This window comes from Coregonus clupeaformis, chromosome 33 (genome assembly GCF_020615455.1).
Source record: "Coregonus clupeaformis isolate EN_2021a chromosome 33, ASM2061545v1, whole genome shotgun sequence".
Classification (NCBI taxonomy): domain Eukaryota; kingdom Metazoa; phylum Chordata; class Actinopteri; order Salmoniformes; family Salmonidae; genus Coregonus; species Coregonus clupeaformis.
The window spans coordinates 24,666,963-24,694,569 of record NC_059224.1 but is presented as its reverse complement, the minus strand read 5'-3'; the positions used below and the strand labels follow the sequence as shown (position 1 = coordinate 24,694,569).

Below are 27,607 nucleotides of genomic sequence, written 5' to 3'. Positions count from 1 at the left end.
AATTGAATAAAGTGATCTTAAAGTTACTCAGTAAAATGACTTGTCAGGAGCAGCACCGGAGATAATGGGCGCGGTCGAGCGGATCACTTCCAAAGTGTGTTGCATTATGGGGATAAAAATTGTCCGACTTGTGCCTACATGAACTTTACAAAAACCATGTGATCAAAGGTCAAATCAAGTCATGAAGACCGCAGGTTTCTTCACCAACTTCATCCTGCAGCCATCCCTGCATTGTGGGAGGTTATATAATCAACCACTTATTTTTGAAAGACATCACTGAAGCCAAGTCTGCCGTGAATCATGTATACAGTGGATATGGTACAAATGAACGTGATCTTTGAGGCGCTCACAGATTGTACAACATAGACATTACTTCAGTTTGAGTGTGATATGGAGGTTAAAGACATTATTTCGACATTTATATACAACGCCAACACTGCCATGTTGATCTGAGCCTTGCTGTTGGAACAACCAGTGTCCGCAGATGCACCTCCGACTAGTCTACAGTCGGTTGTGTCAGCCTTACCACTCAAACGCACCCATAGAGATGAGCAACACTTCGAGATCTGTGCATCATCGAATGGGTTCTTGTCACGGTTGCCAGGGCACCAAAACAGCAGAGAAGTTGAGCCTCGCGCTTTACACTTTTAGTTGTTGCGGAACTTGACCCACTATGCGGTTTACTTGCTGCATTATATAAGCTACCACAAAGTTGGTGACACTAGTACAGTAGGTGGCAGTAATGCGCAATAAATGTAGGTACTTCGTAGCCAACCACACCAGAAGGGTCTTGACTGCTTTCGCAGATTTGCTAGCAAGCTTGGTTACCTACGTTTAGAAGTGTCCCCTTTGTTTTTGGTTAAAAGTAACCGGCTTTGGGGGGCTTTAATGTTCCGTGAAGCTAATTTAAAGACCATTGACAAAGAGGGAACCAGCTGGTAAGTGATGTCGCGAAATTCGTGGCTAGCCAGCTGACTAGCATAGCACGCCTGCTTAACGTTGTATTTTGATGAAACGACAGTGCTAACGTTAATCGGCTACCTAGCTAACTTTCAGATGTTGACATTGTCAGCAAAATGGGCCACTGACGTTAACTAACGCCTGACTGCCCATTTGCGTGATGTCTGTACTCTAGATTTAACTTTTCTTTTACGACTTAGCCAACTATGCTACCTAACGTTAGCTTTTAAAATGAGGCCAGATCTCCATGGATTGTGCCTGGGCCGTCTAGCCCAAGTTCTGCATGTAAATTCAGCCAACATTTGGTTGCAGCTAATAGCTAGCTAGCTGGCACATACATACACACTGGTACACCTTCCATTACAGCTCATAAGATGCCAGGGGTGTATTCATTACGCCTTGTAACGGAAACCGCGTAAGAACCAAACGGAACGAAGGACCTACCCGAATTTGCCCAATAGAAACTGGTTTTCGTTGCGAAAGATTGTGCAACAGAATAAGCGTAATGAATTTACCCCTGGTCTCATGGGACAGTTTCACACTGACATGTTTAATAGGATACACACTTTAGGCTGTACACTAAAGGAAAGGTGGATGGTATAAGGAAGTTGACTGGTTTAGAGTTCAGAATGCCACCATGGCGCATCGATAACTTAATGCAGATGAAAGGAGCAGATTAAGCAAGAATCCAAATAGTGGGGTTTTATTGAACACAGGCAGGAGCACATGGGGAAAGGTTGTAGGATAATGTAGTTTACTATGGAAATACAAGAGGGAGGTAAACACATGTTAACATACAAGCATGACTGACAAGTGCAAAAAGTAGAATAAACCGAAGTGTATCAAACAAACTGACGATATCTTACATACTGGACTGGCAGGAAATTGTTCTAGATATGGCAGCAGCATATACACTTTGACAAACTTCAAGGATCTTAATGTTAACATTTACACATGTGTTTTGACAATGGAGAGTACTCACTTTGTCAGCCACGCACAACATGGAAAGGAAAACATAGGATGGCCACCTCATGCATTCACCAACAGGAATAAGCAAGATTGGAGGGAAAAACTGTTGCTTAAATAGACAAGAGGCGCTAATGAGCAGAGTGGAGACAGGTGTTGTGGGGAGGGGCGTGGGCAGAGGTTATGGGTGAAGACATTAGTCTTCACAACACACAAATTCAAATAATCTTCACTGTTTGTACACACTCACACCTCCTTTCTCTCCTTCCCTATGCACTTTAGCCGGACAATGGACGATGGACGAGCTGGTCCATGACCTGGTGTCGGCGCTGGAGGAGAGCTCGGAGCAGGCGGCCCGGGGGGGCTTTGGGGATGGGGGGGACCATGCGCTGGCCGTAGGCTGCCTGCTGAAGAGACAGGGCCGGAAACGCCGTGGGAGGAAGAGACGCTCTGACAACCCCCACCCAGCCTGGGAGACTGGCCACCTCAGTGAGGGCTCTGAGTCCAGCCTTGATGAACACAAGGTGGGGAGGGGGGAGGGGGTCTCAGACAGGCCCGTAATGAACCTCACGTGTCTTGTTGTTATTGTAAAGGAATAGTACCTTGTTAACTGCTATTTTTTTTGTAAAGTACAGTAATTAGATTCCTTAAGATAACAAATACTGTCAGTTTAACTGTCTAAGCTAGGTAGCCTAGCGGTTAAGAGCGTTGGGCCAGTAACCGAACAGTTGCTGGTTTGAATCCCGAGTCGACTGGGTTGAAAAAATCTGTCAATGTGCCCTCGAGCAAGGCACTTAACCCTAATTGCACCTGTAAGTTGCTCTGGATAAGAGTGTGTTAAAATGTTTGACTTTCTGAACATGTCTTTGTCTAACCGGTTTTGTCTTTCCTCTTGCTCTCCTTCTCTTCCTCGCTCCTTTCCTCTCAGGACTACCGCACCACCACAGGCGGTGTTGCCAGCAGCAACAGCCACGCCCGCGACAACAGCGACTCTGATGAGCAGCTGGGGCCCAAGCGCCGTACCCCCCTGAACCCCGACACAGGGCGTGCCAAGCGCCCCATCTGGCAGGAGGACCTAGGAGGAGTGCCGGGTGCAGAGGGGTCCCGTAGTTTGAGGCGACGGCGCAAGGTCAAACGCATGGCCGTGGACCCCCCTCTGGAGCCGGTTACCTCCAGTAGCAACACCTCCATGCTAGGGCCCCCACCCGTCCCCAAGCCCCACGCAGGGTGCAGGATCCCTGGGGTGAGCGTGGCTGAGGGCAGGGTGGGGATGGACCTCGTTGGTGGTGGTGGGGTTGGAAGAGGAAAAAGCAGTGTAAAGAAGAGGAAACTGGCTGCCCACAGGCTGGGGCTGGAGGCAACTGATGAAGGGGTGGTGGTGGAGAGTGAGGACGCCATTATGGGGCAGGTGGGGCCCAAGGACAAAATGGAGTTTGAGGAGCAGAATGGCTCAGACGAGGACATGAGTGACAGGTGGTTAGTGTTTCTCTTGTCTGCTATGTTTCCCTGCTCCTTTGTGTAGGCCTATACGTTCACAGGTACACTCACCTGGTTGGAAAGCAGTGTTTAGGAGGCTTGTTTGCTAGGTTATTCTCCCCATAGCTTCATCTTCCTGAGAGTTTTCCTTGTATGATGGACAATGGAAATTGATTTCAGACTTTTCTCTTCTTCTTTTCCCATCACCTCTCCTCACACCCCATATTTTCTCCTTTATCCCTCTCTTTCTCTCTCTCTTAGTGAGACCAGCAGTGTGAGCAACAGTAGCGATGGTGGACTGTACACCAATGACGAGGGGAGGCAAGGTAACCATTATTTTGCTGGCCACCAAATCTTGTCATTTACAGGAACGGCGGAATACATTTTGTTTATTTGTCACATGCTTTGTAAACAACAGGTGTAGACTAACAGTGAAATGCTTACGGGTCATTTTCCAACAATTCAGAGTTAAAGATAAAAATATAAATAGTGACACAAGGAATAAATACTCAGTGAATAACAATAATGAGTAAAAATAACATGGCTATATACAGGGTGTACCGGTACTGAGTAGATGTGCAGTGGTACGAGGTAATTGAGGTAGCTATGTACATATAGGTAGGGGTAAAGAGACTAGACAACAGGATAGATAATCGACAGTAGCAACAGTATATGTGGTGGGTGTAAAAGTGTGAGTGTGGTGTCAGTATGCATGCGTGTTATATGTGTGTGGGCATATGTATTGTTTGTTGGGGTGTCAGTGTAAGTATGTGTGAGTGTGTGGGTAGAGTCCAGTGTGTGTGCATAGAGTTAGTGCAAACAAGGGTCAATGTAGGTAGCTATTTATTAGTCTTGTTTAGCAGACTTGGGGGTAGAAGCTGTTCAGGGTCCTGTTGGTTCCAGACTTGGTGCACTGGTACCGCTTGCCGTGTGGTAGCAGAGAGAACAATCTTTGGCTTGGGTGTTCTCTGACACCGCCTGCATTGAGGAACTGGATCAAATAACATTTTATTGGTCACATGCTTTGTAAACAACAGGTGTAGACTAACAGTGAAATGCTGTCGGCCTTGCATTAAAGAACATAGTTGATAACTAATAATGTAGGCACGCTGTGTCCATAATAAGTGTATGGGTTGTAGGTTGGGAGCTTTTGTGAAGGAGCACAGTTAGAAAGATATGGCATATAGAAGCAAACCGGATGGACATCATGAAAATGATCGGAGAGGTTGAGAGTAGAAGAAGTTCAGGAGAAAGAACAAACAAAATGTAATTACTGTAAAATTGACTGTGTCCATAAAATGTAGATAGTGGGTATGGGCTGGAAGTAGAGGCCTAGGCGTTGTTGTTCACTAGTTTACTCCAAGTGGGGAAAGGGTGGCGGGGTTGGAAAGTAATAAAGGGAAATATATTTTTTATATATATATTTAAAAAAAGGATATGTACAGTATTTAAGTATTTAGTCAGCCACCAATTGTGCAAGTTCTCCCACTTAAAAAGATGAGAGAGGCCTGTAATTTTCATCATAGGTACACGTCAACTATGACAGACAAATCGAGAAAAAAATATCCTGAAAATCACATTGTAGGATTTTTAATGAATTTATTTGCAAATTATGGTGGAAAATAAGTATTTGGTCACCTACAAACAAGCAAGATTTCTGGCTCTCACAGACCTGTAACTTCTTCTTTAAGAGGCTCCTCTGTCCTCCACTCGTTACCTGTATTAATGGCACCTGTTTGAACTTGTTATCAGTATAAAAGACACCTGTCCGTTCTTGTGATCATTTTGACCCCACGGGGTGAGATCTTGCGTGGAGCCCCAGATCGAAGGAGATTATCAGTGGTCTTGTATGTCTTCCATTTCCTAATAATTGCTCCCACAGTTGATTTCTTCAAACCAAGCTGCTTACCTATTGCAGATTCAGTCTTCCCAGCCTGGTGCAGGTCTACAATTTTGTTTCTGGTGTCCTTTGACAGCTCTTTGGTCTTGGCCATAGTGGAGTTTGGAGTGTGACTGTTTGAGGTTGTGGACAGGTGTCTTTTATACTGATAACAAGTTCAAACAGGTGCCATTAATACAGGTAACGAGTGGAGGACAGAGGAGCCTCTTAAAGAAGAAGTTACAGGTCTGTGAGAGCCAGAAATCTTGCTTGTTTGTAGGTGACCAAATACTTATTTTCCACCATAATTTGCTAATAAATTCATAAAAAATCCTACAATGTGATTTTCAGGATTTTTTTTCTCTCAATTTGTCTGTCGTAGTTGACGTGTACCTATGATGAAAATTACAGGCCTCTCTCATCTTTTTAAGTGGGAGAACTTGCACAATTGGTGGCTGACTAAATACTTCTTTCCCCCACTGTATATACAGTGGGAAGAACAAGTATTTGATACACTGCCGATTTTGCAGGTTTTCCTACTTACAAAGCATGTAGAGGTCTGTAATTTTTATCGTAGGTACACTTCAACTGTGAGAGACGGAATCTAAAACAAAAATCCAGAAAATCAATTGCAATTGGGTTCAGGTCTGGAGACTGGCTAGGCCACTCCAGGACCTTGAGATGCTTCTTACGGAGCCACTCCATAGTTGCCCTGGCTGTGTGTTTCGGGTCGTTGTCATGCTGGAAGACCCAGCCACGACCCGTCTTCAATGCTCTTACTGAGGGAAGGAGGTTGTTGGCCAAGATCTCGCGATACATGGCCCCATCCATCCTCCCCTCAATACGGTGCAGTCGTCCTGTCCCCTTTGCAGAAAAGCATCCCCAAAGAATGATGTTTCCACCTCCATGCTTCACGGTTGGGATGGTGTTCTTGGGGTTGTACTCATCCTTCTTCTTCCTCCAAACACGGCGAGTGGAGTTTAGACCAAAAAGCTATATTTTTGTCTCATCAGACCACATGACCTTCTCCAATTCCTCCTCTGGATCATCATTGGCAAACTTCAGACGGGCCTGGACATGCGCTGGCTTAAGCAGGGGGACCTTGCATTCGCTGCAGGATTTTAATCCATGACGGCGTAGTGTGTTACTAATGGTTTTCTTTGAGACTGTGGTCCCAGCTCTCTTCAGGTCATTGACCAGGTCCTGCCGTGTAGTTCTGGGCTGATCCCTCACCTTCCTCATGATCATTGATGCCCCACGAGGTGAGATCTTGCATGGAGCCCCAGATCGAGAGTGATTGACCGTCATCTTGAACTTCTTCCATTTTCTAATAATTGCGTTCAGTTATTGCCTTCTCACCAAGCTGCTTGCCTATTGTCCTGTAGCCCATCCCAGCCTTGTGCAGGTCTACAATTGTATCACTGATGTCCTTACACAGCTCTCTGGTCTTGGCCATTGTGGAGAGGTTGGAGTCTGTTTGATTGAGTGTGTGGACAGGTGTCTTTTATTTACATTTACATTTACGTCATTTAGCAGACGCTCTTATCCAGAGCGACTTACAGTTAGTGCATAGATTATTTATTTTTTTCATACCCCCCGTGGGAATCGAACCCACAACCCTGGCGTTGCAAACGCCATGCTCTACGAACTGAGCTACATCCCCTGCCGGCCATTCCCTCCCCTAGACAACGCTGGGCCAATTGTGCGCCGCCCCATGGGTCTCCCGGTCACGGCCGGCTACGACAGAGCCTGGATTCGAACCAGGATCTCTAGTGGCACAGCTAGCACTGCGATGCAGTGCCTTAGACCACTGCGCCACTCGGGAGTAGCGCCGGTAACGAGTTCAAACAGGTGCAGTTAATACAGGTAATGAGTGGAGAACAGGAGGGCTTCTTAAAGAAAAACTAACAGGTCTGTGAGAGCCAGAATTCTTACTGGTTGGTAGATGATCAAATACTTATGTCATGCAATAAAATGCAAATTAGTTACTTACAAATCATACAGTGTGATTTTTCTGGATTTTTGTTTTAGATTCCGTCTCTCACAGTTGAAGTGTACCTAGGATAAAAATGACAGACCTCTACATGCTTTGTAAGTAGGAAAACCTGCAAAATCGGCAGTATATCAAATACTTGTTCTCCCCACATATATATATATATATATATATATATATATATATCATGGGGGATTGGAAGTGATGCAGACAATTACATTGGTGGAAGTTACAATCTATCTGCAATATTAAGCTGATCTACCCCCAAGAAAAAAATAAACTGTGAAATGCTTACTTACGTGTCCTTTTCCAACTATGCAGAGTTAAAGATAAAAACTAGAAATAGAAAATGGGGCCGTACTCATCACCCTCGGTAGCACCTTGCAGTCGGGTGCCTTGCAGTTGCCATACTAAGACGTGATGCAGCCAGTCAAGATGCTTTCAATGGTGCAGCTGTATAACTTTTTGAGGATCTAAGGGCACCCCCTGGTTTACCGCACTTTTGAACTTGAGATGGGTTAAATTCATGCCTATAACCTCTCACATGTAGCCTAATATAAAATGTACTTGTGAAGAAGTATTTAGTGCAGTGCAATGATAAACCAAATATAAATTTTGTCTGAGGAACAGGAATGGAGAAATATGATTTATTTATTTCAGCATCTCTTGAGCGAATGCGATTGGGCGGGTAGAGGCCGTGTGTAAATGTGCAATCTTTTGCGATTGACACTTTCATGAATGCAGACAGTATTTAAAACATCATTTTCACAGCCTTAATTTCAACCTGTCCGTTGAACATTTTGCACGGGAAGAATCATTACCTTGTGTTAGAGCTTTTCTCCCTGATCTCTAAACATCTTGGTCTGTGAGAGAATCAGAAATGGACCGACGTCAACTAGATTATTAATGCATTCATTCTATCAATTTATGACATTTATTCTTGTGAGTACCGATTTTATTAAGTCTTCTAGGCCAACAAGTTATGACAGAAGAGAAGCTGCATGTATCTAATTATATACAAGTTGACTAACAAATAGCCATCTAAATGTCGGAAATTATAAGTGGAAACATATCTAAATTAGGCTTTAACAAAATATCCAACATCCGCCATCCCATGTCATTTATAGCAGTGTTATCAACAAGGATCAAATGTGTCTTGAAAAAGGTCCAAAATCTAAATGAGTAAATGTTTTGTATGAAAGCTATTTTCTTCACCCTGAACTTTTAACCTCTAACCTGTTCCCATCTCCCAGCTGATGATGAGCAGAGTGACTGGTTCTATGAGGGGGAACCGGGGGGAGCATGTGGAGTGGCGGGGGTGATTCCCTGGTGGGAGAGGGAGGCAGGGGAAGAACTGGACCTGGCTGACCCGGTCTTCAACAGCATCCTCACCGGATCCTTCCCCATCATGAGCCCCGGTGCACAGAGAGGTAGCTGGACCCAGACCTGTCTGTTTGTTTGTATCTCTGAGTCCAGTACCATTTTGATTACTAGTCCCCACTTGTCTGTGTTTTTCTTTGCATGATAGTAGAACGAGTTATCCAAAGTCTATTTGTGATCTGTCATATGGCCAGTAGGGGGCAGCTACTGCAAAGGGTTTGTCTTGTAGCCTCTACAGCTGCAATAGTGTTTCTCCTATTCCAGTCTATGATGTGTGCACTCTGCTGCCTCTCCTGTGGCAGGGTTCCAGGCCAGGCTGAGCTGGCTGCATGGTGGGCCCCAGGGCCAGGCTTCTCAGTGCAGCCCAGGACAGGCCTTCAACGAGCGGCTGGGACGACACCACCAGGACCCCCCCCACTCACACGGCCACTCACACGAGTCAGTCTACCTTACAACCCTCACACTCACCTGACTTGTAGAATACTTGTCTATACTTTGTAAATTTTTTTCCTTATTCTGTATTTTTCTCTATTTGACTTGACTGTGTGGAAATAAACTAAACAAACCTATTTGTTCTCCACAGCCCATGGTTTAGTCCGGGGTCTAGACGAGAACACGGACAAGTAAGACATGTCTCTGTTAGTTCACCACCTAGCTGCACTTTCAAAACAGTACCGACTGTTATACATTTTGTGGCTGATAATGCCCAGATACAGGTATTTTACATTTGCTAATAGCTTTTAGTTTATTCTCTGTCTCTTTCTCTCTCTCTCTAGATGCACTGGGACCCACGGACAGACAGAGGGCATCGGAGGAGCTGCTCAGTGAAAACAGCCAGCAGGTATATTAGGAATGATCCAATCAACACATTATCTCACAAGAAATTATACAGTTGTTCCATCCACAACAGCACATTGTTTCTAGGATGTTGCCAACACATGGGTGCTAATGAATTATTCTTATTTCCTGGTTGTGGTTCTACAGACAGACGAGTGGTCACCTGGGGTCTCTGTGTACGGGGGAGGTCAAGAGGAGACGTAAAGCAGCACCCCTTGGCTTACCTCCACCCACAGGTAAAGTCTTTCTGACACACACTACTGCACTCACTTACTCCCCGACCCCCAAGCCCAACCCCCCACCCGTCCATCCCCGGTCGTTAACCAGCTTTAGCTCTTTTCCCCCTCACCCTTCCTCCCTAACCTGGGTTGGACAGCAGTCAGCTGGCAGGCTCTGCAGTCACAGAGAGAAACCAGATTAACCCTAAACCAATCACGGCTGTGTATCGCAGAACCCTCCTGCTCCCCTTCCACCCTTCCACCCTTCACCTCTCTCTACCTCTGTTAGTGTGTTTTAGGGGAGTGGAAGATGTTAATACCAGGAAGGGGAACGAGACTGGGGATATAAAGAGTTAGTACGTCTTGGTCTGGTGCCCATCTTGGTTCCAGGAAGAGGATATAAAGGAGTGTATACCAATGGCTACAACAAGTGCAACAGGAGTCTGCTCTACTGCCCACACCTCTCATTGTTACAGTGCCTTCAGAAAGTGTTCGTACCGCTTGACTTATTCCACATTTTGTTGTGTTACAGACGGAATTCAAAATGGATTACATAGATTTTTTTCCTCACCAATCTACACACAATACCCCATAATGACAAAGTGAAAACATGTTTTTAGAAATTGTTGCTAATTTATTGAAAATGAAATACAGAAATCTCATTTATATAAGTATTCACACCCATGAGTCGATACTTTGTAGAAGCACCTTTGGCGGTGATTACAGCTTTGAGTCATCTTGGGTATGTCTGTATCAGCTTTTCACATCTGGATTTGGATTTTCTCCCATTCTTCCTTACAGATTTTCTCAAGCTCTGTTAAGTTAGATGGGGAGCGGCAGTGAACAGTAATCTTTTAGTCTTTCCACATAGTTTCAATGGGATTCAACTCTGGGCTTTGGCTGGGCCACTCAAGGACTTTCACATTCTTGTTCTGAAGCCATTCCAGCGTTGCTTTGACTGTATGCTTGGGGTCATGGTCATGTTGGAACGTAAATCTTCGCCCTAGTCTAAGGTCGTTTGCACTCTGTATTTGGCTCCATTCATTGTTCCCTCTATCCTTACCAGTCTCCCAGTCCCTGGAGCTGAAAAGTATCCCCATAGCATGATGCTGCCACCACCATGCTTCACGGTAAGGATGGCGTTAGACAGGTGATGAGCTGCCCTGGATTTCTCCAGACATAGCGCTTTGCATTCAGGACAAATAATCAAATTTGTCTCCTCAGACTACAGAATATTTTGCCTTATGATCTCAGTCTTTCATGTGCCTTTTTGCAAACTCCAGGCGTGCTGTCATGTGCCTTTTTCGCAGGCGTGGCTTCTGTCTGGCCACTCTCCCATAAAGCCCAGATTGGTGAAGTGCTATAGAGACTGTTGTCCTTCTGGTAGGTTCTCCCATCTCAGCTAAGGAACTCTGTAGTTCTGGTGGTCGTTGGGTTCTTGGTCACCTTCCTGACCAAGGTCCTTGTTGCCTGATTGCTCAGTTTGGTCGGACGGCCAGCTCTGGGTAGTTCCATATTTTTTCAATGATGGAGACTTTCAACACTCTAGAAATGATTGTATACCCTTCCCCAGATATATGCCTCATCACAATTCTATCTTGGAGATCTACGGACAGTTCCTTGGACATCATGTTATAGTTTCTGCTCTGACATGCACTACTTCTTCTATGGTATATTGGTGATCACACAATTTAATGTGCATCCTGCCACCTACTATGCGGGATGGAAACAGGATTCCCCCCCAAAAAACGGAACTACCAAAAAATTATAAACAATTAATCAAAATAAGACCTCTCCTGGTCACTCTGACAGACTCCACTTTTCCAAGCACATACTTCACCATTTAACACCTCAAACAGGTTTCCCACATACTCATCCTTACTCAACAAACGCATCCCAACAAGAAGCGATTCATTATCATTTACACACATATCCTCTACTCCAATTTTAGACAATTTCCTTTTTGTTCCAGTTTTCGATACTACTGTTGTCCATTCAGAACATTCGTCTTCACCAAATGTAGCTGGCTCATTGGGTTAGAGGTAGAGTTCAGGGGTTAAATAATGTAGCTTTGTCAGCCCATTGAGCCTAATCAATAAGCCTTCATCAAGATAATCTGCTCTACTCTTAACTCGCTCTTCTGGTCTCCTTCCTTCTCTCTCTTTCCCTTTCCTTCTCCTCTTATGTCTCCCTCTCCCCCTCTAACATACTTTAGCATCCCGCCAATATTTTTCCGCCAAAGCCTAATTGTTTATTTCCACAAACCGATCTAGTCATGATTGCGGTAAAGTTCTGCCTATGGCTTAGTATGAAATGTAGCTGTAATGCTGAGGTGGCATTGACACGCACTACGCTCTTAAGCTCTTGATGGTTGCTAGGCAGCACAAGTTACTACTAGGCTGTTGCCATCCTCCTGGCAGTTCTAAACTTTGCGAGGCATGTCACTTCACCCATCTCTTCGCATAGCCCTTCACACTGTTTTCTTAACCACAACTAGATGGATCCATAAAGAATTACTGTGGGAATTAATATCACTAACTGATTAAAATATTGGAATAAAGTAGGCTAATGCAATTAAAGGCAGACAATTGTTGCTTACTGAAACTCCCAAAGACATCCTATTGTTATAATAGCCTACATTTGAAGCAATAGCCTACCCTCGTTTTGTCAACTATTTCAGCACCGTTTCACGCTGCTTTGAGACAAGCGTCTCTTGATAAATCAATCAATGTCCAATTTTTATTTTCACTGAATCTCCGTTTGGATATTGGTTAGGCTACAATTAGGCTGTGGAAGTGTTAGCTATGTTGAGCTGAGTGCTGCTCATGGTCATCTTGTCTAGTTGGCTCATTTATTAGCACTGATCAGAACATTTTGCCAGCATGTTATGTAGTTTAACAAGTGGATTATTTTGCTCTTCGCTACTCCCGACCAAAAGCCGGTGACTTGTTTTAATCGATCAATGTGATTTTGTTTCAGTGAATCTCCGTCTGTATATTTGGTTTATTCTCTGACTGGGCAAATAAGTGGAGGTGGCAGCTCATCTATCACTGATCAGAAAACATTTAGCATGCAATAATGTAGCCTAAATCAAGTGTAGTTCCTATTATTTTGCTTAATTGCATATAGACAACTCCAAAAGCCTATGGAGGTTGTGAAATATGTACACCAGACTCGCATGCTTTTAAAAATATAGATTGCTATTATTTTCTATCGGTATCATGTTGAATATACTATCAATGTAAGACCCTTTTTTTTTATTTTTTTTTACCTTTATTTAACTAGGCAAGTCAGTTAAGAACAAATTCTTATTTACAATGACGGCCTACACCGGCCAAACCCGGACGACGCTGGGCCAATTGTGCGCCGCCCTATGGGACTTCCAATCACGGCCGGTTGTTATACAGCCTGGAATCGAACCAGGGTCTGTAGTGACGCTTCAAGTACTGAGATGCAGTGCCTTAGACCGCTGCACCACTCGGGAGCCCACCTACGCCTGTTCCCTAACAAAGCGGAGTGAGGTTAGGAAAGAGATGAAACGTGGATTTTAAAAAAGCATGGGCTTGGGCTCGGTTTCAAAATATTATGTTTTTTATGACCGCGCTTTCCCGCGTTCCCATGGCGCAAGTTGTGTGGGCCAAATATTATTTGTATTTTATTGTTATATTCTTAGCCTACTATCAAATATAGCCTGTGTGTGTTGACTGGGATCAGGGTAAGTGTGTCTTGTCTGTTTAAAGAACATAATTACTATTGATTTAATGTGCATGGCTGTCCTATAGGCTTTAGAAAATACATTTTATTAGACATTATGTTTCTTAGGACTTGCCTAAATAAATAAATAAATAAATAATGGATTTCTTTGATGGTGTACAGTGCATTCGGAAAGTATTCAGACCCCTTCCCTTTTTCCACATTTTATTACGTTACAGCCTTATTCTAAAATGGATAAAATAAAATCCTCATCAATCTACACACAATACCCCATAATGACAAAGCGAAAACAGGTTTTTATAAATGTTTGCACGTTTATTTACATAAGTATTCAGACCCTTTGCTATGAGACTTGAAATTGAGCTCAGGTGCATCCTGTTTCCATTGATCATCCTTGAAATGTTTCAACAACTTGATTGGAGTCCACCTGTGGTAAATTCAATCGATTGGACATGATTTGGAAAGGCACACACCTGTCTATATAAGGTTCCACTATTGACAGTGCATGTCAGAGCAAAAACTCAAGCCATGAGGTCGAAGGAATTGTCCGTAGACCTCTGACACAGGATTGTGTCGAGTCACAGATCTGGGGAAGGGTACCAAAACATTTCTGCAGCATTGAAGGTCCCCAAGAACACAGTGGCCTCCATCATTCTTAAATGGAAGAAGTTTGGAACCACCAATACTCTTTCTAGAGCTGGCCACCCTGCCAAACTGAACAATTGCGGGAGAAGGGCCTTGGTCAGGGAGCTGACCAAGAAACCGATGGTCACTCTTGCAGAGCTCCAGAGTTCCTCTGTGGAGATGGGAGACCCTTCCAGAAGGACAACCATCTCTGCAGCACTCCACCAATCAGGCCTTTGGCCAGACGGAAACCACTCCTCAGTAAAAGGCACATGACAGCCCACTTAGAGTTTGCCAAAAGGCACCTAAAGGACTCTCAGACCATGAGAAACAAGATTCTCTGGTCTGATGAAACCAAGATTGAACTCTTTGGCCTGAATGCCAAGCGTCACGTCTGGAGGAAACCTGGCACCATCCCTACGGTGAAGCATGGTGGGGGCAGCATCATGCTCTGGGGATGTTTTTCAGAGGCAGGGACTGGGAGACTAGTCAGATCGAGGGAAAGATGAGCGGAGCAAAGTACAGAGAGATCCTTGATGAAAACCTGCTGCAGAGCACTCAGGACCTCAGACTGGGGTGAAGGTTCACCTTCCAAGAGGACAACGACCCTAAGCACACAGCCAAGACAACACAGGAGTGGCTTCGGGACAAGTCTCTGACTGTCCTTGAGTGGCCCAGCCAGAGCCTGGACTTGAATCCGATTTAACATCTCTGGAGAGACCTGAAAATAGCTGTGCAGCGACTCTCCCCATCCAACATGACAGAGCTTGAGAGGATCTGCAGAGAAGAATGGTAGAAACTCCCCAAATACAGGTGTACCAAGCTTGTAGCGTCATACCCAAGAAGACTTGAGGCTGTAATCGCTGCCAAAGGTGGTTTTACAAAGTATTGAGACTGTATTTCAATTTCAATAAATGTGCAATAATGTATTAAAGCATGTTTTCACTTTGCCATTATGGTGTTTTGTGTGTAGATGGGTGAGAGAAAATGAATTTAACCCATTTTGAATTCAGACTGTAACTCAACAAAATGTGGAATAAGTCACGGGGTATGAACACTTTCTGAAGGCACTGTACTATAAAGTCTTTCTGTAAAGTGTAATACTCTCCACTTACGTCTCCGTCACCCTCTAACATACTCTCTCCTTTTATGTCTCCATCTCATCTTCTCTGTTGTAACTCGGTGTTCCTGTTCTTTTATCGCTCCTCTAGGGGTGGTAGGTGAGAGAGTGGGGCCCATCCCAGAGACCAACATGGGGAACCGGATGATGCAGAGTATGGGCTGGAGCCCTGGCATGGGCCTGGGTCCGGAGGGGAGGGGCATCACTGAGCCTGTTCGGGCCACACAGAGACCCAAAGGAGCGGGCCTGGGTTTCAACTGAGCCCCACGCTTTAGGCCCCAAACTGAACAGGCCAGGCCAGTAGACCTCGGTGGAGATGGACCCAACTGAGAGCAGGGAGGACGGTGGTCAACACTCCCTGGGAAAGAAAGACTGATAGAGCATCAGAGCTGGAAGGAACAAATACAAGTCAGCAAGAAAAATAAATAACTGAAAGGAGGACAAACATCCTATGATAGGGAAAGTCACAACCCTGGTTAGAGTGGAGTGTTAGGGTTCCCACCTCAGATTTGTACTTGAGATGTCCCACATACCAGGGAAAAGAGAAGGAATGAAGAGAAGACAACCAGACATTGTAGTTGGGTTTGATTGTGTGCTACTAGCCAGGCTGTATAGTTGGCATCACTGTGCGTACTACACACTAAAAGGCTCAGTTTCACAAGAATACAATTTCTCTTCAATCAATGGTACATTTTCTATAAGTATGGCAGAGCCAAATGGTTGTCTGAAATTGCACAGGATGACAAAAAATATGGAAGTTATATTTGCGTTGAAATATTTTTGCAACGCCACATTACATTGGCATTATTCCAAGGTAATTGTAATGGTATAACCTATGTAGCTAGTACTTACTGTGGTTAGTACAAAAAGGTAATGGCTGAAGTGGTAGCTAAGTACTGCATAAGGTAAAGTTAATTAAATGTGTCCTACTTGTAGTTACTCTGGTATAGCACTAATGTAATGTAACTGGCAAATGTAAAAAGAAAAACAAATGTATTTAAACTATCATATGGTTCCTTTGGAATATTGGTCAGTTATGTTAGAATGTGTAGATGGTATGCCTGAGGGGAGAGTGTGGTGAATGATTCAGGAAATTAATCATGGTATGGTTGTGAAGTAAAATGTTCAAACCAGAATAGTGTCTATTTTATTAAAAAAGAAGCCAAACAAAAGTCAAACCAATCACACTGTACTTGCTTGGTATGCATGTATAGCAATCATCACATGGAAATGTCTCCTCTCCAATAATGATTCCCAGTGGCCGTGGCCGAAAACTGGCTTGCCTACTACTTACTTAAATTGCATAATGTGTACTAATCGTACTAAATCTGGTATTCCATGTCGGGGTCGTGACCCATAGTGGGGTCACGAGGGAATTGCAGTGGAGTCGCCAGATTTATTTTCGGGGGCGGGGGGGACAAAACATATTATTGTATGGGACAGTATACAAACGTTTTTGAGGAGGATAATTTCAAATATACAACTTTATTGAGTAAATGTATTTATTGGTTCTCTTAATTTTGATGAGGAAGATGGAAATGTAATGAATTGTGGTCCCCAGACATTATGGTGAAAAGAATGGTGTCCCTGCTGAAAAAGTTTGAATACCACTTTACTACATAGTATTTAGAACGTACTATAAAAAAATAAAAATAAATGCAGTAAGCAACATATCAGCTGTACTAGTCTCATTCTACTGAGAATGTGCCATCTAATGCGCAATTACGTTGATTCCCGCCGTTTGTTCATTTTAGTACAGCACGTCCCCTCAACTGATTATCAGCTGTTGTCAAACACACGTGGGTCTGCAGCAAATTCTACTAGATGAAAAGCCGAAATGAGTATGACATCCTGGCGTTTTAAAGCATACTAAATGTAAAAAAATTCACACACTATAAAACGTTATTTTTTCGCATACCCAAAATGCCTACTATTTTGAACGCAATTACAGGTATTCGTACAAAGCCAATGACATGCTTTATAAAGCGAAGGGCACTTTACTTTACAGTCCTGTAGTTATTTTACAGTCTCTTCCGTTTACCTTGTAAATACCAACTGAAATAGGATTGTAAAATAAAGTGTTACCATTGCCAATGTAATGTGTGAAATAATCCCCCTGTATTATGAGCAGATGTGAGATCAGATTCTCTTACCACGGTCTGATGTTTAACAATTAGGGAAATATTAGCAGAACTGGCCCGAGATCAGCAGAACTGTGCAAAACTGTTTTACATGTCAGTTCAATCAGGAAGGTAGTAAAGGTGTTGGCACTCTGAAACAATAAACACTGTTTAGAAGTAATATTCAAGTTGGTTATTGTTTATATGGTTTACACATCCCTCTCTCAAGCAAAAAGCAACAGAAAAAAAGTCCCTCAGAAAACGTCAAAATACCAGTTTTCCAAAAACACGCTTCATAAATTACACTCACATTGATATCTCTATTGACATCTACACTTGCATCAAACTCACATGCTGACACAGAACCTTACTGAAACGTGATGCCATTGCCTCTCTCTTTCCCTCCCTCTCTCCCCCTCTCTGCAAGGCTGCTATAGCAATCCCTGTATCTATGGGAATGCAGGAGAGCTGTGTCCTCTACTTCCTTTCTATCCTCTCCCGCTATCACACACACACTCAGGACTCCCCTGTGAGTGGGGTAAGTGAACTCGGTGCTGCCTGGTCCAGGTAGAGGAGAGGAGAGAAAGGTCTGTGCTGCTGCATCGCTGAGCCACAGAGAGGAGAGGAAGGAAGTGAGCTGGGTAGAGCTGAGGCATTTGTCCTTGAGACTGACTGACTGACTGCAGCTGGCTGCAGGACTGCAGGAACCAGTGAGTAAGTACTGAGCAGGTTCAGGGGCTGGATGGGGTGTTAGGACATGGGGGGTTGTTGTGGGATATTTAGACTGGGGACATTTAGAGGGTATTTGGATGTGTGTATCTACAGTGGGGTATTTTGACCAAGGCAGTTGGCTAGAGGGCATTTGGGCTCGGATATAAATGTGTGTGTGTGTGTGTGTTTCCTTTGTCCAGGTGGTAGAGGTCTGTCCTGTACTCCGGTATACCCACCGTACTCAGGTTTTTTAAATCAGCTTTCTGCTCTCCTCTCTCAAAGCAGTGTGCCGCTACCCACATTTAGTTTTGAGAATAGCTATTATAACATTCCTCAGTCTTCCGCCTGCATTCTAAGGTCAAGTTTGTCAGTGATGAGTTGTTCTCTATATCATTTTTCCAATACATTTTAAACATTTTTCCCATCTTGCAAAGTTAACATTTCTTTACAGAGCTTTTCTCTCTCCCTCACTCCATCCCTCTCTCTAGTGTTGACAGATCGATAGTTATACATCTATAATTGGAAGCCATCAGTTATGGCGGTCCTCCAAAGCCAGTCATTATCGTGTGTAATCTTGCAGAAAATTACATTTGGAGTGGTGTTCCTGGCGTAGCTGAGACTCACTGGTCTGTGTTAGCCTGGCTAACTGGCTGCTGCTCAACCTATCCACTTTTATATGAGAGGGGGAGGGGGAGAGAGGGAGGGGGAGAGGGGTAGAGGGAGGGGTAGGGGGAGAGAGGGAGGTGGGAGGGAGAGAGGGAGGGGGAGAGGGAGGGGTAGAGGGGGAGGGGTGGGGAGAGAGGGAGGGGTAGAGGGGGAGGGGTGGGTAGAGGGAGGGAGAGGTAGAGGTCATAGAGATGGAGAGGGACAGGTATGTGAGAGGGAGGAGGAGGGACAGGAGAGGTAGAGGGAAAAGAGACAGGAGAGGTAGAGGGAAAAGAGACAGGAGAGGTAGAGGGAAAAGAGACAGATGGAGAGTTATTGGAGAGAGAGGAGGAGGCAGAGAGAGAACAGGGGATAGAGAGAAAGAGAATGAGGGAGAGAAAGTGGAAAAAGGAGTGGGTAGTGGCTAGAGAGAGTGAGAAGAGGGAGAACAGAAGAGAGGTGGGAGGAAGTGGTAGGAAATTGGCACCTATACACCAGTTGTACACCAGCCAGACATTTAGCTTATGCCACCTGTGGAGAGAGAGCTTAACTGTGAGGTGATAGGTCAGGTAATCCAACCTTTCGTGTGTGTGTGTGTGTGTGTGTGTGTGTGTGCGTGCAGTGGAGGGTAAACACAAGTAAACAGAGTTTATCCACCTTGTGTCTGTGTCTGTCTGTCTGCCTGCCTGCCTGCCTGCCTGTGTGTGTGAGATGGAAGAAAGGTTCCTGTCGTCAGCAGGTGCCTGAATCTGAGACATCATGCTGAGAGGGTCAGGTGCTGACTAAAAGTATTCCACCTGTGTAAGCACTGCCCTGGCAGCTTCACACCTGAGATGGGCCCTGTGATAGGCCTGGGAACCAAGTGTGTACACCAGAGAAGAGGATGAGAGAAGGAAGAAAACAGAGATAAGGTGTGGGAACCTTCTCCCTCTCTCTTTTTTCTCTATATCTCTGTTTATAATTTTCTAGTAGAGAGGCGAGCAGAACAAGACAGAGAGATACAAAGAAAAAGGGAAGAATCAGGAAGGAGAGAGAGACATAAAGGAGTGAGAGAAAGGCAGACAGAGATAAAGAGCGAGAAGTGAACTTGTCAATCCTGTGCTCCTTGCTAAGAGGACATTGTTTCTGTAATCCTCTCGAGTGGTTAAGGTCTGGTTACATAACCACCTGAAAATACAGGTGGGTGGCTTACCTGCTAAGCACACTGATAGAGGGAAAGAGAGAGGGAAAGAAGAGGGGATGGGGAGAGGTAGGGAGGGAGAGAGAAGGAAGGAGAGGGAGGGAGAGAGAAGGAAGGGGAGGGAGAGAGAGAAGGAGAGGGAGGGAGAGAGAGAAAGAGGGGGAGGGAGAGAGCGGGGTGAAAGCTTCAGATCAGTGATTACTCCAATGAAAGGAGCAACCAAGTATTTAAGATGGCTTTTTAGGACTCCACTAGGGGGCATTCAAGCCAAAAATACACAGAACAAACATTCTAACACAACATGCAACAATTTCAAAGATTTTACTGAGTTACAGTTCATATAAGGAAATCAGTCAATTGAAATAAATAAACAAGGCCCTAATCTATGGATTCCACATGACTGGGAATACATAAATGCATCCGGTTGATCTAAGATACCTTCAAAAAAAGGTAGGGGCATGGATCATAAAACCAGTCAGTATCTGGTGTGACCACAATTTGCCTCATGCAGCGCGACACATCTCCTTCGCATAGAGTTGATCAGGCTGTTGATTGTGGAATGTTGTCCCACTCCTCTTCAATGGCTGTGCGAAATTGCTGGATATTGGCGGGAACTAGAACACGCTGTTGTACACGTCAATCCAGAGCATCCCCAACATGCTCAATGGGTGACATGTCTGGTGAGTATGCAGGCCATGGAAGAATTGGGACCTTTTCAGCTTCCAGGAATTGTGTACAGATCCTTGCGACATGGGGCCGTGCATTATCATGCTGAAACATGAGGTGATGGCGGTGGATGAGTGGCACGACAATGGGCCTCAGGATCTGGTCACATTCAAATTGCCATCGATAAAAGGCAATTGTGTTTGTTGTCTGTAGCTTATGCCTGCCCATACCATTCCTGCAGTCAGCATGCCAATTGCACGCTCCCTCAAAACTTGAGACATCTGTGGCATTGTGTTGTGTGCCAAAACTGCACATTTTAGTGGCCTTTTATTGTCCCCAGCACAAGGTGCACGTGTGTAATGAGCATGCTGTTTAATCCGTTTATTGATATGCCACACCTGTCAGGTGGATGGATTATCTTGGCAAAGGAGAAATGCTCACTAAAAGGGATGTAAAGACATTTGTGCACAACATCTGAGAGAAATAAGCTTTTTGTGCGTATGGATTATTATATATTTTAGCTCATGAAACATTGGACCAACACTTTACATGTTGCGTTTATATTTTTGTTCAGTATATTTAGGGACAGCTGCAATAGTCTGGCAATGGTCCAGCAACCACCCAACAGTGTTTTTTCCTTCCTTCTGTATTCCAAACGAGACAATACAGGATCATGTGAGCAGTGGAAACCATTTAAAACCATTGAATAGTTGGTTGACCCAGTACACTAAGTGGAGGTTCTATGGTCAGGTTCTACTACAGTTTCCCACACAGGGAGGGATCAGCCACCGGCAGCAAGGCTCTGATAGCGGATACATCCTGTTTCCTGATCAATATTCAATGTGTGACTGATCAATATTTGGAGCAATCTGCTCATCCAGACACTCATCTATCAACCTATCAGTCTATGTATCCAAAGACACATCCATATAGTTTCTCCCTCCAGCTCTCTTCTCCTACTCTTCCTCCCTTCCTCCACACCTCCTCCCCCTATCTATCTCACTGACTCTCTCTTCCTCGTTCTCTCCCTCCATCTCGACATCTTTAAACAACTTAAGTGTCAGATGGTATGTACTATATATGTGCACTGAGAATAGTGTTTCTGTAATTGATGGATTGCACTGAATTATACGATAGCTATGTTGATTATGCTCAGTCTGTCTCGCAGTGATGATGTCAGGAGAGACAGTAGGGGGTTGGGGACACCAGAGAGTGACGCTTTTGGTTTGGAACTCAATCTGACAGCTGTCCCAATGGAGGGGTAGGGGGTGCTGGGGTGGGGAGGGGGGGGTCTGGGGGTTGCTTCCCCAACACTCAGATTTGAGAAAAACAGACGTAATCCATACCATGGTCAACACTGACCGCTTTGTTTCGTGTTACAGGTCTGTCCTTTGTAAAAAGATGTAGAATTTCAGTATCCAGTATCACTTCAGATTGTTCAGAGCTTTGGGAATGTAGGCTACATAGCATCGACCTCTGAGTAGAGAGCTTATCGAGCATGACAAAATGTGATCTTTATTTTAAGTCAATCTTCCTTAAAAAAGCAAAGGTATTCAATATGCTTGACATCCATTTTCGTGAAGATCGTTAAAAACTAAATGGAACTCAGGGCACCCTATACAAAACAGTAGCCAGGTTGGTTTCATATGTTTTTATTCTGAAATTACATGAAAATACATGCATGGGCAACTTGATATCACTAAGTAAAAAAGAACAGTCAGGTATAGTTATGTAGGTAGGCTATTATCACTAGAGGAAACTCATTTCTTGTGATCTTAAACTCAAGTGGCTAGCTAGACGCCACTGTGGCCCTGCTCTTGTGTGTCTAACTATTGTTGTATTCCATCCTAAGACGACTGCTTTGTGCCAAAGAAAATGTCAATCTTGCTCAAACAACGACTCAACTGATAAAATAATTAATCTTAGCTCTCCCCTCCTTATTACAACTGCTTATGGCTTTGTACTTGAATTAGCCAATGTCTACGACCGAACAAAACAGCACAATAACTTGGCTCAGGGTATAAAGAATCCATTGATAATAACAGCTACTTAAAGCCGTTGGGGCGATAGCCAAGAAACACTTCTTCCAATGTAAACATTATTCTTCCTAAATGGTTTATTTAAGATAATTTCCCTGTGAAGATTATTTTCATGTGTTACATTTACGTTTGTGATTAGGTTGAGATTTGGTTATGATTGTATATGATAGCAGCACTGAATACAAATGCAGAGCCTTTGCCTACCTGTTATTTTACGATAGCTGTTTATCTCTCCTGCGGAAGACTGGACCCTTTAATGGTTATAGTGGTGGCCCGGTGTGGCCTGTTTTGTGTGCGTGCGTGTCTGTCTGTGTGTGTGTGTATGTGCCTGTGCGCATGTACTGTATATTGTGTGTGTATGTGTGTGTGTATATACAGTATGTGCACGTGTGTGTGTTCGTGAGGTGTTTTATGCCTCATACTGTATGTGTGTGTGAGTGAGGTGTTTAATATTATGCTCGTGCGGCACATTACCTGTGTGATAAGAACCACTCCATGGAGTCTGGTGTCTAGGGCTTATCAAACAGCAGATTAGCGAAGTTATTTTCTCCTTGCTACAGTTTGGTTTGGCAGGGGTCGCTTCAGAACATGATACTGTGTGTTGTACAGTATGTGCGTATGAAAGACAGTGTCAGAGGGGGTTCACTTCAGACACTGAAAACTACTCAGACTACTTAGATTTGAATCTGAAGTGTCCATTTCCACCGCTTTGATAGCTAAACCACAGACACACATATTGTACGTACACTCATGTTGTTCACCCCTGCATCACCTTCCTTTGTGTTAGAAGTCCAGCTAATGAAATTATAAAATATAATTGGATACAGTCATTTTAATCTAGACATCATTATTATTGAATATTAAAACATACAATCTACCTGCAGTGAAGCCGCTCAACATTTACATTACATTCAGTCATCTAACAGACTCCCATCCAGAGCGACCCACAGGAGCAACCAGGGTCAACCCCCTGCCCAAGAGCACGTCGACAGATCTCCCACCAAGTCAAAACGGGGACCTGAATCAGCGACCTATCGGCCACCGGCCCAAGCTCCCAACCGCCAGGCCACCAACCCTTCAAGATCCCCCATAGTTCCCCGAGAGCTGCCCCTCAGTTCCCCGACAGCTGCCCTGGGGAATTCCTGATTCTACCTGGATTATGTTGGAGAGGTTTCTATTAAAGAACACCCTTTGTGTTCTGTTAGACAGGTAACTCTTTATCCACAATATAGCAGGTGGTGCAAAGCCATAACACATATGTTTTTCCATCAGCAGACTATGATCGGTAATGTCAAAAGCCGCACTGAATTCGAACAAAACAGCTCCCACAATATTTTTATCATCAATTTCTCTCAGCCAATCATCAGTCATTTGTGTAAGTGCTGTGCTTGTTGAATGTCCTTCCCTATAAGCGTGCTGAAAGTCTGTTGTTAATTTGTTTACAGTAAAATAGCATTGTATCTGGTCAAACACAATTTTTGCCAAAAGTTTACTATGGGTTGGTAACAGGTTGATTGGTTGGCTGTTTGAGCCAGTAAAGGGGGCTTTACTATTCTTGGGTAGCGGAATTACTTTTGCTTCCCTCCAGGCCTGGGGGCATGTGTGTGTCCGTGTGTGTGCACATGTGTGCGTTTGAATGCGAGTGTGTATATATGCATGTGTACACTCGTACAAGCACCTGCGCGGCATCAGCCTCAGACAAACATGCATTGGATGTAACAACCTCCCCAGCATTGCTTTACTCCCACATTGATCACCATGTATGACAAAATAAGAGGGAAAATCACTAGTGGCTAATCTTTCTTTCTTTCTTTCTTTCTTTCGTTCGTTCGTTCGTTCGTTCGTTCGTTCTTTCTTTCTTTCTTTCTTTCTTTCTTTCTTTCTTTCTTTCTTTCTTTCTTTCTTTCTTTCTTTCTTTCTTTCTTTCTTTCTTTCTTTCTTTCTTTCTTTCTTTCTTTCTTTCTTTCTTTCTTTCTTTCTTTCTTTCTTTCTTTCTTTCTTTCTTTCTTTCTTTCTTTCTTTCTTTCTTGCTTGCTTGCTTGCTTGCTTGCTTGCTTGCTTGCTTGCTTGCTTGCTTGCTTGCTTGCTTGCTTGCTTGCTTGCTTGCTTGCTTGCTTGCTTGCTTGCTTGCTTGCTTGCTTGCTTGCTTGCTTTGTGTCCGTCTGTGCGCATGCATATGTGTTTGTTTGTGTTTTTGTATACCTCCATTTATTCTTACCTTGCTTAATACATTAATCCAGTTGAGTGGCTTTGTGGGGGGAGTTGGCCACTGGCTGATCGCAGGCAGAATCCATCTGTTAAGTGGATCACCATACAGTGATCAGAGATTACTGTGTGTAAGACTCAGCCTGGAACTGTTGCTGCGGGCTGAGGATGGTACTGAGTTCTAAAGAAAGAAAAGGAAATTATGTGCCTTGTAGAGAAGACTAGTGGATTGTCTTCAAAGTATAATGTAAGTATGTAGGCATAGAAATGTGTTGATGATGGTCTTATATTTCATATCAAGTCAATGTGCTCCAGTGGTAATTCTAACACCCCATTTTCATTGTAGTCTCTCAGCTTTTGCATATTGTTGCTCCTCTTTGATAAACATTCCTCGGTCATAACTGTACAGTTGAAAACAAGTGACTCTGAAATAAATGTGTTACCTGCTCGTGTGCCAGGCGTGGCAAGTTGCCCAGAGTCACACTCCAGCGTGTATATACAGTGGGGAGAACAAGTATTTGATACACTGCCGATTTTGCAGGTTTTCCTAATTACAAAGCATGTAGAGGTCTGTAATTTTTATCATAGGTACACTTCAACTGTGAGAGACGGAATCTAAAACAAAAATCCAGAAAATCACATTGTATGATTTTTAAGTAATTAATTTGCATTTTATTGCATGACATAAATATTTGATACATCAGAAAAGCAGAACTTAATATTTGGTACAGAAACCTTTGTTTGCAATTACAGAGATCATACGTTTCCTGTAGGTCTTGACCAGGTTTGCACACACTGCAGCAGGGATTTTGGCCCACTCCTCCATACAGACCTTCTCCAGATCCTTCAGGTTTCGGGGCTGTCGCTGGGCAATACGGACTTTCAGCTCCCTCCAAAGATGTTCTATTGGGTTCAGGTCTGGAGACTGGCTAGGCCACTCCAGGACCTTGAGATGCTTCTTACGGAGCCATACCTTAGTTGCCCTGGCTGTGTGTTTCGGGTCGTTGTCATGCTGGAAGACCCAGCCACGACCCATCTTCAATGCTCTTACTGAGGGAAGGAGGTTGTTGGCCAAGATCTCGCGATACATGGCCCCATCCATCCTCCCCTCAATATGGTGCAGTCGTCCTGTCCCCTTTGCAGAAAAGCATCCCCAAATAATGATGTTTCCACCTCCATGCTTCATGGTTGGGATGGTGTTCTTGGGGTTGTACTCATCCTTCTTCTTCCACCAAACACGGCGAGTGGAGTTTAGACCAAAAAGCTCTATTTTTGTCTCATCAGACCACATGACCTTCTCCCATTCCTCCTCTGGATCATCCAGATGGTCATTGGCAAACTTCAGACGGGCCTGGACATGCGCTGGCTTGAGCAGTGGGACTTTGCGTGCGCTGCAGGATTTTAATCCATGACGGCATAGTGTGTTACTAATGGTTTTCTTTGAGACTGTGGTCCCAGCTCTCTTCAGGTCATTGACCAGGTCCTGCCGTGTAGTTCTGGGCTGATCCCTCACCTTCCTCATGATCATTGATGCCCCACGAGGTGAGATCTTGCATGGAGCCCCAGACCAAGGGTGATTGACCGTCATCTTGAACTTCTTCCATTTTCTAATAATTGCGCCAACAGTTGTTGCCTTCTCACCAAGCTGCTTGCCTATTGTCCTGTAGCCCATCCCAGCCTTGTGCAGGTCTACAATTGTATCCCTGATGTCCTTACACAGCTCTCTGGTCTTGGCCATTGTGGAGAGGTTGGAGTCTGTTTGATTGAGTATGTGGACAGGTGTCTTTTATACAGGTAACGAGTTCAAACAGGTGCAGGTAATACAGGTAATGAGTGGAGAACAGGAGGGCTTCTTAAAGAAAACCTAACAGGTCTGTGAGAGCCGGAATTCTTAATGGTTGGTAGGTGATCAAATACTTATGTCATGCAATAAAATGCAAATTAATTACTTAAAAATCATACAATGTGATTTTCTGGAGTTTTGTTTTAGATTCCGTCTCTCACAGTTGAAGTGTACCTATGATAAAAATTAAAAATTACAGACCTCTACATGCTTTGTAAGTAGGAAAACATGCAAAATCGGCAGTGTATCAAATACTTGTTCTCCCCACTGTATGTGTGTGCGTGCTTGCGTGTGTGTGTGTGTGTGTGTCAGTCAGGGAGAGGTCAGAGCGTCACATTAGGGACATGTTAATGACAGATGATCAGATCCAGGTTTACTGCCAGGGTCTTTGAGTTAGACAGCTAGAGAGGCTTGCATCACTACGTTACTAAACCTATGTCAGTCAGGGCTTTAAATTAAAGAAGTCGACGAGCGCGTGTTTGTGTGTATATGTGTGTTTATGTAATAATAATACTTTTGGGGGGAGTGTTGGGGGAGTGCTGTGGCACCTGTTGTACAGTAGTACACGGACACTTAATGACACACACATGCATGCACGCACACACACACTCCACACAAAATACACACAACCTAGAGGTATGTATGTCCTTTAGGATCAGGTATCATCACAGTAGGACAAAAGCTTTCAGAACCCACCGCCCTCTTACCACAAACACACACACACACACACACACACACACACACACACACACACACACACACACACACACACACACACACACACACACAGCAACTATATTCAAATGCAACAACTACTTTAAATGGTCAGCCTTCCTAGCTGTAATGTATTAGTGGATAATGTTTTTAGGACAAAGAGAGATATCTTTACTATAAAAGTAAGATTTTAATTAATATGCTTTGATTTAGAAAGGTGACTGCTTTCACTGTCAACCTAAGCCCCTTGCAAGGGCCGTTTCTAGCATTTTGGGGGCCCTAAGCAAGATTTGGTTGGGGCCCCAGCCCCATCCACT

General features: G+C 44.1%; 2 protein-coding genes across 4 annotated transcripts in view; both read left to right on the top strand.

The window, feature by feature from the left end:
• The first annotated feature begins 687 nt into the window (after positions 1 to 687).
• On the top strand, positions 688 to 16,840 carry LOC121548845 (G patch domain-containing protein 2-like). Of its 2 annotated transcripts, none has more exons than XM_041860466.2 (10): positions 688 to 938; positions 2,209 to 2,450; positions 2,855 to 3,402; positions 3,664 to 3,728; positions 8,528 to 8,704; positions 8,957 to 9,092; positions 9,238 to 9,277; positions 9,431 to 9,495; positions 9,639 to 9,727; positions 15,259 to 16,840. In XM_041860466.2, exons 2-10 carry the CDS (start codon positions 2,223 to 2,225, stop codon positions 15,426 to 15,428), a joined length of 1,518 nt encoding a protein of 505 aa, XP_041716400.1. In that variant the 5' UTR covers positions 688 to 938; positions 2,209 to 2,222; the 3' UTR covers positions 15,429 to 16,840. The 2 variants fall into 2 exon arrangements, with proteins under 2 accessions (XP_041716400.1, XP_045066159.1); XM_045210224.1 differs by having other exon boundaries at positions 689 to 938; positions 2,855 to 3,399.
• A 950-nt stretch (positions 16,841 to 17,790) lies between these two features.
• The window catches only part of LOC121548846 (estrogen-related receptor gamma-like), a 37,103-nt gene continuing 27,286 nt past the window's right edge, over positions 17,791 to 27,607 (top strand). Inside the window, exon 1 of one of the 2 annotated variants that reach the window (XM_045210226.1) lies at positions 17,791 to 18,001. The gene's annotated coding sequence lies outside the window, so the exon portion shown is untranslated. Of the gene's footprint in view, positions 18,002 to 24,882; positions 24,981 to 27,607 lie in introns of those variants that run through there. The other variant, XM_045210227.1, reaches the window with a different exon arrangement.